General features: G+C 35.0%; 1 protein-coding gene across 5 annotated transcripts in view; it reads right to left on the bottom strand.

Moving 5' to 3' along the window:
* Positions 1-12,020: 12,020 nt before the first annotated feature.
* Positions 12,021-13,184, bottom strand: part of LOC131062834 (coiled-coil domain-containing protein SCD2) — a 197,152-nt gene continuing 195,988 nt past the window's right edge. For all 5 annotated transcript variants that reach the window (XR_009110966.2, XM_057996577.2, XM_057996579.2 and 2 more), the window contains 2 exons: positions 12,509-12,632; positions 12,021-12,353 (listed from right to left, as the gene is read on the bottom strand). Coding sequence is in view for 4 of the 5 variants with exons in the window: in XM_057996577.2 (XP_057852560.1) it covers positions 12,274-12,353; positions 12,509-12,632 (204 nt within the window). In the remaining variant the exon portion in view is untranslated. The remainder of the gene's footprint in view (positions 12,354-12,508; positions 12,633-13,184) is intronic.

Here is a 13,184-nt window from a genome sequence, read left to right as displayed (position 1 = left end):
ACTCTATCATTAAAGGTGAAGCTCCATCATAAAAACTAAATAAATATACCAAGATTATTAAAAAAATTTAAACTCTTTTTTCGATTTTAAAGTCTCACATGTGAGACAGGAGGGCAACAATGTAGTTGACATGTTGTCAAAGATGTTTGTGTCGATTAATGATGGGAAGGATGATGAGATATGAGAGGATCTCTAAAATTTGTGTATGCGCTTGTGAAATGGACCATACACTGCCAAAGGTGGATGGGCATGATGATTTAGACAAGGCATTTATTATGGCAGGTTGACAACCCTCAAATTGATAGAAGATGTGGATTTTTGATACATAGTGAATTGAGGTGTGTTGGTGTAAATTATGTCTCATAATTACACTTAAGTTTACTTAGGATAATGCATTCATTGTAGTTTTCATATGAGACACTTAGGGAATTGCACATCTAGGGAAGATGGTTGTAGGAGAAATTACACCTTTAGTGGAATTATCTATTATTTCTCCTACTTGCCCCCACCTACCCTTGTATCTCATTGGGCCACATGTCATGATTGTGTGCTCTTATTTCCCTATAGCCTTGCCTTTATAAGAAAGCTCATTTGCATTCTATGTTAATTCAATCATATTAGTTGGGTATTTTGCATCTCGATGAGAATATAGTTTGTTCTTGTCTATCTTTGTCTCTCTTGTATTGCGCTATTCATTGGGCTCTAGATCTTGGGTTGCTATAGGAAAATTATTATATGATATTAGAGCTATAGAAAATTCTCACATGGTATTAGAGCCTATAGGGTGCCATGGATAGTCAATTGAGAGAAATTTGATGCAATTTGAGGTTTTGTATTTTGGAGCTCTTTCTATTGTAGGTTAATTATTGGAGCTTGTTGAGTCAGATCCAAGGTTACAATTTTTTTGAGGAGGTTTGAGAAAGTCAGAATCACCTTTTGTTTCATCCAAATTCGCCATCTGACGCCAAATCTAGAGTCATTTGAAGGTGGAGGGGGCTAACTTGTCCCAGGAGCGATCTACAATTTTGGAGCACTTTGAGGCAAATTCGACATCACCATTGAGTTCAAAACATCCAAAAAACTCAAGATTATCTGTTCATTCGTCAAAATTGACCACCCTCTTTTCAAGTTGGAAAAATTCCCCCTCCTAGGTTTGTTGTACAAACGAAATTGTATGCAAGTACAAATTTAAAAAAAAATTAAAAAATTATATTTTTGCATATACTTTTTCATAGTTTTATTTTTTAATTAAAATCATTTAAAAAAAATTAAATCATATTAGGGGGGGATTTTTTATAATTTTTTTATTAAAAAAAATTGGGCTTTTTGTTGGCCAGCAACCCTATGGGTACTACTGGGTACCTGTGGCCCCGCAGGCACCTGCGGGTACCACAAAATACCTACGGCCCTGTAGACCCCTGAAGGGTCCATTTATTTATTTTTGTTTTTTTTAAATAAATTTTTTGTTTTAAATAAAATTTTAATAAAAGTTTTTCAATTAATTTTTATTAAAGTTTTTAAAATTAAACTTTGTTAATTAATTTTAATAAAGTTTTAAAAAACAAAAAAAATATCTTTCTTTGTTATTATTTAATAAAGTTTTTTAATTTATAATTTTAAAAAATCAAAATTTTCTTTGTTATTATTTTTAATAAAGGTTTTTAATCATATGGTTTTTTAATAAAATATTTTTAATTACCCTTTTTAAGTTTTTTTTAAAATCAAAATTTTCATCAAATAAGAAAAATTGGGGACACAATTTTATTTTCCACCTAGCATACCTATTTGCAGTGTTCTCCAACTGACAGTCAAGGAGGGTCAGTTTTCTTCTATTATTTCTTGGCAACATTCCAATCGGAGGCATCTTCATCTATAGTCTTCTACAAATCATCTTTTTTGTGGCATCATCTTCATGTTTCCAGATTTACACTTTGTCATGTTGCATTCTCTTGCATGAGCTATGTTGTAACACACTAAAATAAAGTGCCACGTCTCTTTGTACCTTGTCATTGATGACATATTTTATGTAATCCTCTTGTACTCCATAAATTTGGAAATATCTTATGAGACTAGGTGCATGGCTCCAGTTGAGACTTAGATTGTACAAATTGTGCATGGCTCCAGTGAGACTTGGATTGTACGAATTTGGCAAATTGATGAATATCTGGTTGATGCTCAAAGCAAGTTGTCTCTATGCGCGATCTTCATTTTGTTGCAGTGAGTGATTCATTGGTCATTCTTCATTGACTTTGGTACCTATTTTTGTCACACTTTGACATTCTTGGTGCAACAAGGGCTCTATTTCTTCCTAATGGGGAGGAATTTTGGGCAAAATCATTGGACCATTCTTGCAGGAGATTCTACATTGAGGGGGGCCTTCATGGTCTTTCCTCTTCTCTCTTATGAGGGTACTTTTTCCTCACATGAGTTTTTGTTCTTTTCATTCTTCGTTGAGAGCATTCTGTGCTTTCATCTCTCTTTTTTGGGGGACATTTTTTGCATTGGTTTTTTTTCTTTCTTTGTTTGTGAGAGATTCCATTGCATTGTTTGCATTTGAATTTGTTTATGGGTACCTATCATGGCCTTGTAGTTGTAACTCATCTTGCATTGTTAGTTTGAGTCTACATTCCCCTAAGTTTCACTTAAGGGGTGGGATGTTGATGTAAACTATGTCTCATAATTACACTTTACTTAAGTTGACTTAGGATAATGCATTCATTGTAGTTTGCATATGAGACACTTGAGAATTGCACATCTAGGGAAGATGGTTGTAGGAGAAATTTCACCTTTAGTGGAATTATCTATTATTTCTCCCACCTACCCTTGTATCTCATTTGGCCACATGCCATGATTGTGTGCTCTCATTTCCCTATAGCATTGCCTTTATAAGTAGGCTTATTTACATTGTATGTTAATTAAATTGTATTAGTTGGGTATTTTGCATCTTGATGGGAATACAATTTGTTCTTGTCTATCTTTGTCTCTCTTATGTTGTGTTATTGATTGGGCTCTAGATCTTGGGTTGCTATAGGAAAATTCTTACATGGTATCAGAGCTATAGAAAATTCTCACGAGGAGACAATGTAGTGTATTTGTGGATGGATGGAAAGATTGTGAATAATATGGGAGCATTTTTTTCTCTCAAGACAACTAAACAACAATTAGCCTTTCTGGGGATGGTAATAGAGAAGAGGATGTGTAGTCTATTTAATTTTTATGAACCCATCTTCATGTAGATCTTTGACATTTTGTTGGATTAAGAATTCATCAATGCAAAACATATATATCGAAACAATGTTGATATTGTTTTCATGGTGCTGGTGTGGGGGTTGGAGCTTGGGGAGAAGGAAGAGATTGAGTGGGCGATGAGGATGTGAGTCAAGGAAGAATGGTTGTTTGGGATACAATCTTTGATTGCAATGGTGGATCCATGGGTAGGGTTTGTAACTTATGAAGGCAATTGGAATCAATTTGGGGAATTATGCACTCCCCTAAGACCCTTCATTTGCTGGAGAGTGATAACAAATAAGGAGGAGTGGAAGATGGAGGCCGATATAGGGAGAGTAGCACTTAAAGACTTTCTTCATGAGAAAGAAAAGGAACAGACCAAAGGATTTGATGTGTACTCAAAAGGAAATAAATAGACGAGGTTCAATTTGAGCGACTACTCGGTGAGTGGGTCTTTCAAAAGGGTGAAAACAAAATGAGGACATTGTTGGATATTGTTGGTCATTGTTGCTACTAGGATATTTTGTTGTCATTGATGTCAAATATTCTTGTGTATTGCTCTGTTGATTGCATTTTGGGAAGATCTTACGATCCGGTTTGTAGTGTTGGTTTGCTGATCACTATTTTATAGAGTTTGGTTTATCCTCTGGTATATTCTGGTGTGATCAGATCTTGTGTTGAGTCTTTGGGATATTATTTGGGATGTTCTTGTGTATCTTCATTTTAGATGGATCGTGATTTGGTGCTCCGCAAGTTATCTTTCTTCATGACAGTTTCTGATTGGTTGTGCTCTTGAGCTTTCAGATGTTGATCGATGAAGATTTGATAAGTGGTGTTGGTGCAACTGTTATTGATGATTCTAATTTTCTTGTTGGTGTTTTCTTAGTCATGTCCTATTTTTTTTGGTGATCCACATTGATCGTTGTGCGATTTTTTGGTGGTTTCTATCAACCGGTGATGTTTTTCATGTTATGTGGCTTTCCTGGTGGATTAGTGTGTTGCGGTTGATCTTGGCGTGATTTCCGGTGGTGTTGTGCGTTTGGGAATTTGTCTTAGGACCATGTTATGCTATGTAAACCATTATATTGGTCCAATGGTCGATCTTTGTATCATGTGATGTAATTTTTTAATTGAGGGTTGAGGGTTTAGCCGACCTTGTCATCAAGGTTGATTATTTGTATATATAAGTGATATATTCAAGTAATTTGGTGGTTGATGTTGTGTTTGCATTATTAGAAAGAGGTTTATGTGAGAACAAGTGATTTATCCTTCGGTGTTGAGTTTGAGGTAAGATTGGTGTTGCAGGGCAGACATGTGTGCTTAACTGGAACTGTAATTAGGCATTTGGAGATGATATTCTGTTAGTTCATTTCTTCTGGATTGCAGTCTGAATCTTGTTGTAAGTCAGTGAGACTTCTCTGAGGGTTGTAGCCTTTCAGGCCATTATCATTTGAGCAGTGAGCTCTAGGTAGTGTGCCTGAATGCATGTGCATTCCCCATTGTAATATTTACACATACTACTGTAGAGTATCATCTTACTCTGGGTAGGTTCCCACTGTGGTTTTTCCTTTAATCAGGTTTTCCACGTCAAAATCTTGGTGTTGTGTGTTGTGTTGTTAATTTGCTTATCTATTTTATTACTATAGTTTATCATATCTATGTTTTGTGATTAAGTTTGGTATTCCTATGAAAACGGATTCCACCCCCCCCCCCCCTCTCTCAGTCTTCCTTCCTAGTTGTTGTTAACAATTGGTATCAGAGCTAGATCCTCCAGTAGAAGCTTAATCGCTTGGGGAGATCCGGGATGGAAGCTCAAGGTGTTATCTTTAAGAAGGACAGTCCAAGATTTGATGGAAGTAACTATGCTATATGGAAGGACCAGATGGAAGTGCACTTGAAATGTCTTGGTGAATATTTCTGGAAGATTACAAAGAATACCTATATTGTTCCTCTGAATGGACCGTCTACTCCTGATGAGATCAAGGAAGTTGAACACAATATTAGAGCAAAGGAAGCATTTCTTAGTGCCCTGACTGATTTTGAGATGACAAATGTGATCAGACTTCAGAATGCTTATGAGGTCTGGAAGAAGTTTGAGGTTCTATATGAAGGTGATAAACAGGTGAAAGTTGCTAAGTTGCAGAGTTTGAAAGGAAAGTATGAGACATTGAAGATGGGAGATGATGAGAACATACACTCTTTCATGGCTAAGGTGAATGACCTTGTCCTAGGTATCAAATGTGTCGGTGGAACCATTGAGGAAGATGAAATTGTTGCTGAGGTGTTGAGATATTTGCCTCCTTATAAACATAAGGTTGCTTCTATTGATGAGATCTAGAGTGTGACTATAGTGACAAGACATATGTTGGTTGGATAGCTTGCCGTATTTGAGTTCAGAGAATTTGGTAAAATCACATGGAAAGTCTGAGACTGCATTTAGAGCATCTACATCTATATCTGGTAAGAAGAAATATGATCCTGATGAGTGCATAATATCTAGAGAGAGAGAGAGAGAGAGAGAGAGAGAGAAGAGATGGAAGAACAAGAAAGGGAGTTGGATGAACTTGAAGCACTAATTGCCCGAAGATTGCCTAAAGGTACTGGTAAGTATGATGGAAAGTTGCCTTTGAAATTTTTCTCTTATAATAAGAGAGGATATTTTTCTTCTAGGTGCCCAGAGAGAATGGCTAAGTATGACAAACATGATAAGTTTGATAAGCATGATAGGAATGATAGATATGAAAAGCATGAGAAGTATGATATGCCTTACAAGCCTAACTAGAAGTATATGAATCATAAAAATTGTTACTATGCTGTTGATGAAGGTATTATAATTGAAGAATTAGAAGGAGATGAAGTTGTATTTCTTGTCATTAAGGAAGATGGACCTATACCTATTGATTCCACTAGCTGTACATTGAGGAGAAAGCTTTAGCTGCTAACGTTGAAGAGAAAGATGAATAGGTAATTGACAGTGGTGTTCACATCATATGATCGATGATAAAAGAAAATTTGTGAGTATGAAAAGATATGATGGTGGAATAGTCAGATTTGGAGAAGACAAAGCCTGTGTGATCCGTGGGAGAGGTTATATTTCTTTTGATGGTAAGCATAACACTGATGATGTCTTGTATGTTGAAGGTTTGAAGCATAATATTTTGAGTGTTGGACAGATGGTTGATAAAGGTTATGATGTACAATTCAAGGATGGTAAATGCAAGATCTTGAATGCATTTGGTATAGAGATTGCATCTGGAACTAAGACTGGAGGTAATATTTTTCATTTGAATGTTGGTGAGAAAAGTTGTTTGATTGCTCAGATTGATGAGAGTTGGTTGTGGCATAGGAGAATGTTTCATGTAAATTTTGATTCAATGATTAAGATCAGTTCTACACATGATGTTAGAGATCTGCCTAAGATTGTTAAGCCTGCTAATCTGGTATGTAAGGAATGTCAGTTGGGTAAGCAACCAAGAAGTTTTTTCAAGAGAAAACAGTATACATTGGAAGGATTACTAGATCTTGTGCATACTGACCTATGTGGACCTACAAATGTTAGAAGCGTGTAGGGTGATAGATGTTGTATGCTACTAATTGATGATTATTCTAGGATGACGTGGTTTGTCTTTTTGAAGGAAAAATCAGAAGCATTGGATGGATTCAAGATATTTAAAGCGAAGGTTGAGACTGAGTCTAGATTGAAGGTGAAATGTCTGAGATTTGATAGAGGTGGAGAATTATGTTCTGGTGAGTTCAATTCATTTTGTGAGAAGTATGGGATTAGAAGACAATTATCTGCTCCTAGAACCCCTCAACAGAATGGAGTTGTTGAGAGGAAGAACAAAACTGTTTTGGATGCTACAAGGACTATGCCGATTGAAGGAAATGTTCTGAAGATCTACTGCAGAGAAGCTATTAGTAATGTTGTTTACACATTCAAAAGAGCTCACATCAAAGGTGAAACCGGTAAGACCCCTTATGAGCTATGGTTTGGTCATGTTCCTACTATGAGATATTTCAGAGTACTTGGTAGCAAATTTTATATCAAGAGAGATGAGGATATAGGAATTTTTGATGCTAGAAGTGATGAAGGTATCTTCTTGGGATATTCAACAAAGAGAAAAGCCTACCGGTGCTACAATAAGAGACTAAGGAAGATAGTGGAGAGTGAAAATGTGAAGGTGGATGAGAACCTTGGGAAGGAGATCAGAGGATGTGGTTATGATGATGGACAACACAGTGTTTTAACGCCTATTCAGCCTAAAGAGCCTAAGCAGAATGATCTGGTAGAGACAATCCAGATGTTGCTGTTGGTGGTGAAGGAGTGCATGAACCTGAGAATCAAAACAATCAGAAGACTCCGAGGTATGTAAGACTGAATCATTCTGAAAATCAGATCATTGGTGATAAGAATAAAGGTGTGATGACTAGAAGAAGGTTAGTTGTTAAAGAAGTATGTTTGATTTCTAAAGTAGAACCTAAAGATGTTGTTGAAGCTTGTAAAGATGAAAATTAGATGAGAGATATGGAAGAAGAACTAGATCAGATTGAGAAGAATAATACTTGGGAACTTGTGTCTAAACCTAAGGATAAGAATGTTATTGGTACTAAATGGGTGTTCACAAATAAATTGAATGAAGCTAGTGAAGTTGTCAGAAATAAAGATAGACTGGTCTACAAAGGATATTCACAGCAAGAAGGGATTGATTATGAGGAGACTTTTGCTTTGGTTGCTAGACTTGAAGTTGTTAGAATGTTGCTTGCCTATGTTGCTTTTAAAGATTTCAAGGTATATCAGATGGATGTCAAATCTTCCTTTTTGAATGGTGATCTTGTGGAAGAAGTTTATATTGAGCAACTTGATGGATTTTCAATATCAGATGATGGAGACATGGTTTGTAAGCTGAAGAAATCTCTTTATGGGTTGAAACAAGCTCCTAGAGCCTAGTATGCTAGATTAGATAATATTTGTTGAAATTGGGATTCACTAAAAGTGTTGCTGATAGTAATCTGTATTTCAAGATTGAGAATGATAACATCCTAATTGTTGAAGTCTTTGTTGATGATATTATCTTTGGAGGTAATGATGACTTGAGCAAGAAGTTTGTTGGTGATATGCAGAAAGAATTTGAGATGTCTATGATTGGTGAGATGAAATTTTTCTTAGGTTTACAGATTGCACAGACTGGAAAAGGTATATTTATATCTCAAACTATGTATGTGAAGGAATTGTTGAAGAAGTTTGGGTTAGATGACTCCAAACCGGTTGGAACTCCTATGGTGACTGGTTGTAAATTGTCTAAGAATGATGAATCTCCTAAAGCTAATTAGAGTTTGTACAGATCTATGGTTGGTGGACTGCTATATCTTACTTAGACTAGGCCAGACATTATGCATGTTGTGTGCATGGATGCTAGATATCAAGTTGATCCGAAAGAGAGTCATGTCACTGCTGTTAAGAGGATATTCAGATATCTAAAAAGGAACTGTGGAATATGGTTTTATGGTATCTAAAGAATGACAATTTCATGCTTTGTGCCTATACTGATGCTGATTGGGCTGGCGATGTTGATGACCAGAAGAGCACTACCGGTGGAGCATTCTTTTTGGGTAAGAAGTTGGTTTCATGGGCTAGTAAGAAACAAGATTCAGTGTCCTTATCTACTCTTGAAGATGAGTACATTGTTGCTGCTAGTGATTGCACTCGGGTAGTGTGGATGAAGCAAATGTTAAAAGATATCAGAGTTGTTTATGATGAGCCTATTGTTATATACTGTGACAATTCTAGTGCTATTAACATGTCAAAAAAGCAAGTGCAACATTCAAAGACTAAGCAAGTGTCAATCAAATATCATTACTTGAGAGAGCAAGTCAGTGAAGAGAAGGTGAAGTTGGAATATGTATCTACAAAGGAACAAATAGCTGATATTTTTACTAAGCCTTTGCCTGCAGATACGTTTATCTATTTGAGAGACAAGTAGGGGTATCCACCCCTCCTAATGAGAACTAGATGCATTGAGTTGCATCAATCCGATGGACTTCACAAGCCTTATCCTTTTATCCGGATTGGTGAGTTGGTGCTGCTCCTTTTCTAGAGTAGTCTATGTTTTGGGGAGAGAGATTCATGTCTTTGTTTTTGGGGGGAGATTGTTTTTCTATTTTGAGATCTTTGGCATTTATTTCAAAGGGCGAGAGAGATCATGTGAAAAACTTATTTATATGTCCTGATCTTAGAAGGAGTTTGCTGGAGTTTGTTGGAGATATCTTCTTTCTTTGCACTGATTGTTTCTCACATTCATATGTTGTCATCAATGCCAAAGGGGGAGATTGTTGGATATTGTTGGTCATTGCTGCTTCTAGGATATGTTGTTGTCATTGATGTCAACATATTCCTGTGTATTGCTCTGGTGATTGCATTTTGGGAAGATCTTATGATCCGGTTTGTAGTGTTGGTTTGATGATCACTATTTTGCAAAGTTCAATATATCCTCCGATATATTCCAGTGTGATAAGATCTTGTGCTGAGTCTTTGGGATATTGTTTGGTATGGTCTTGTGTATCTTCATTTTAGATGGATCATGATTTGGTGCTCCACAAGTTATCTTTCTTTGTGGCAATTATTGATTGGTTGTGTTCTTGAGCTTTCAGACGTTGACCGATGAAGATCTGATAAGTGGTGTTGGTGCAGATGTTCCTGATGATTCTAACGTGCTTGCTAGTGTTTTCTTAGTCATGTCCTATTTGTTTTGGCGATCCACATTGATCGTTGTGTGAGTTTTTGGTTGTTTCTATCAACCGGTGATGATTTTTCGTGTTATGCAGTTTTCCTGGTGAACTAGCGCGTTGCAATTGATCTTGGCAAGATTTTCGGTGGCGTTGTGTGTTTGGGAATTGGTAGAATATATTTAGTCATCTTCTTCATCGTTCATAAATATAATGTCATAATATCGAGAAATACAAATAGATTTAAGTTTTCTAGAAAAATATTAATGACGCTAAAAGATAATAATAAGAAATATGTTAAATTAGACTTTTACAAATTTAAATTGGATTTTATTGATATTGGAAGTATGAGTTTGAATTATATGAATAATTGACCTTTTCAAGTTGGAAGGGGTACCCATTCTATCATATTCATTTGTAGCACATCCTAACCGACCTTATATCTTGTGATATGAAAATTCTTAATTTAATAAAACTAAATCTTAATAAACTCATTCAATTACATTCAACTTCACTATCAAACTAAAAAACTTCAATCTATATAAGGAACTTAATAAAATTTAGTCACTTTTAAATTTTTAAGTTATAATTTAAGCAACCCCAAGAGAATCTCATTTATGAATCAACACACACAACAAAAGGGGAAACCATTCATAGATTGGGAAATATTATGTCTACTAGACAATTATTCTTTTTTAAATTCATGGTATACGTTTTAGTTTATTTTTTCTAGTCAAGTATATATTATTTTTGCCCATTAAAACTACAAAACATTTAATTCGATCTATAGCTGCTTCTGGATTTGATTGTGTGACTTTTTTTTGAAACTTTGATGCAAAAAAGTCACAATCAAATCTAGGAGCAGCTATAGATATTATTATGGATTGTGAAAATCTGATAATTCTAATTTAATTTAATGTATTTGACACTTTAATACATGAAAAGTTAAAAAATAAATATTATTATTCTTTTAATTTAATTTTACTTATTTTTTATTCTCATGCACTCAATTAAATAATTTTTAATTATGTCATACACTTCTACCTAGATTACGACTTACTATGAGTTTATCTCATTCATCAGTTTTGTCTATCTCATTATTAAATTAGTTAACTTCCTAATTACCTCAATCTAATATTATTAGTTATGAAGGATTGAAACTGTCCTCAAGTATAATATTATTAATATTGAAAGATTAATATGATATTTTTAGACATACTTTACCTATTAACTTGATCGTATTCCCAAAATTAGGATTAAATCTAGACCGGAATATATCCTTAATGTTCCCTAATTTTTTTGGTTTCAGTGTTAGATGCAACGTGGATTTGAACAGAGAATATTTTCAGATTTTTGAAGTCGTCAGAGGTTAAAAAAGCAGAACATGTAAAAAAGTTCCATATACAAGTATTTAAAAACTCCACCTTGTCTTGCTGCCTTGTTCCCTTGATATAAAAAAAATAACGATGAAAATGCTAACGATATATTAAGATGAATCAGTAAAGGGATTTGAGAATACGTTGTCAAAATATGTAGGAGTGTAACTCCAGATTTTTAGTGTATTTCTCTGATATGTTCTGTTGAACACGTGAATTTCATTTTGAATTATGTACTTAAATATCTCTAGGCATTATCCTGCAATGTGTAATAAAACCTCAATACAAATTAAGTCATAGGATTTAGCATTTCTGGCACAACAATCTTATGTGATGCTGTTCTCCTCTAATTATTACAGTTGCCTGATTTCATAAAAGAACAGATATATTCTGCTGTCTTTTGACACTACTACTACAAGAGATAATTCATTATGGATGTACATAAAAAATAGAAAAATGCAGTTTGCACTCTAGATAAACTCTAACTGAAGCCTTTCAGAAACAGAATCCTTGTAATCGAACTTCCCTCGCAATAACCATCAAGAAGTACTAGTTGGTGTAACTTTCCTCACCAATCTTGCAACCCTCATGTTCTGCCTCAGATTGGAATGCATGAGTATGAATTAGAATCTACTGAGATATTTCTAGCGTTTAAAAATAGTAGTGTGTTTTCACCAAGAAGCATTGGAACTATTGTACATAATAAGTTTGTTTGTTTTCATTCACAAAAAAATGTGGGTTGTACCATGAGTCACCTGACAGAGTCCGCGTTTTGAAAAATCTAAGGTTGTTTCTTACAATAAAAAAACAAAGCAAATGAATTAAGTTTGAACTGTGGAGACCGATAAAAGAAAATCTAGTTCAAGAATGCATTTATTTATAAGCCAAACTTAGGTTAGGCCATTTGCAGCTTGAAATGATCATCAACATTTGAATTCCTGAATTCTTAGGGGATTTCATTGCGTGAAGCCTCCCATAACCGGTCCTCAATGCCTAGCTTCCGTAGTTCCATCAGTCCTCTCTGAACTGATAAGACAATAGGATATCTTAGTCGATGTAATAAAATATTTCTTACCAAAGTTAGTAAAATCAAACACACTTGAAAGAACTGCCATGATCAAAGCATCTTGAGATGAAAAACAGCCATAAGTCTGCTAAGATGAAAGCCAAAACACAATTACCATCAACTACATCGCGAGATGTTGGCGACTGATTATTCCGACTAATCCAGTATTGAAGCCTTTCACCAGCAATATCTACCACTTTGTGAGTTTTGGCTCTTCGCCAAAAATATATCAGCCATGCCTGATAGTACAAAAGCTAGTAAATAATCTATCAAATGGAAAGCTTAGTTGGTTTCAATTGAACTGTAGTTAATTCAATAGGAACGGATTTTCTTATTTGGATGTAAGCAATAGCCTCCTTCTAAGAAATCCATTCTATTGATAAAAGATGAAATTAGGCATAGCATGTTGCTTGCATGCAAAGAAAAGCACATATTTCCACTCTATGATTTAACAAGATCTCCCCACCACTTCCTGGTGAGTGCTACACAACAAAATATAAAAAATGCCAAGATTTTCTGTTCTCTTGCTCTTGTCCTGATGATGGATCATAGTGTTTGATCCAAAACGTTGGCAACAACAAAAACTACACGGTCAAATCCAGAAGAATAACAAGCAATGCCAAGATTACTAGAGCTGATTGTGAAAGGTACTGTCAAGAAGTTAGAAAGAAGGGAAAACAATATTAATAAGATCCACCTCAACTCTATGCCATTTAGAAATATAAAAAAAGGATCCCACAGGACATGTAATAGTAACCTAAAATTGGTTGAATACATCAATAATAGTTATC

This window comes from Cryptomeria japonica, chromosome 10 (assembly GCF_030272615.1).
Source record: "Cryptomeria japonica chromosome 10, Sugi_1.0, whole genome shotgun sequence".
NCBI classification, from domain to species: Eukaryota; Viridiplantae; Streptophyta; class Pinopsida; order Cupressales; family Cupressaceae; genus Cryptomeria; species Cryptomeria japonica.
This window is presented reverse-complemented; position numbering and strand designations above follow the sequence as displayed.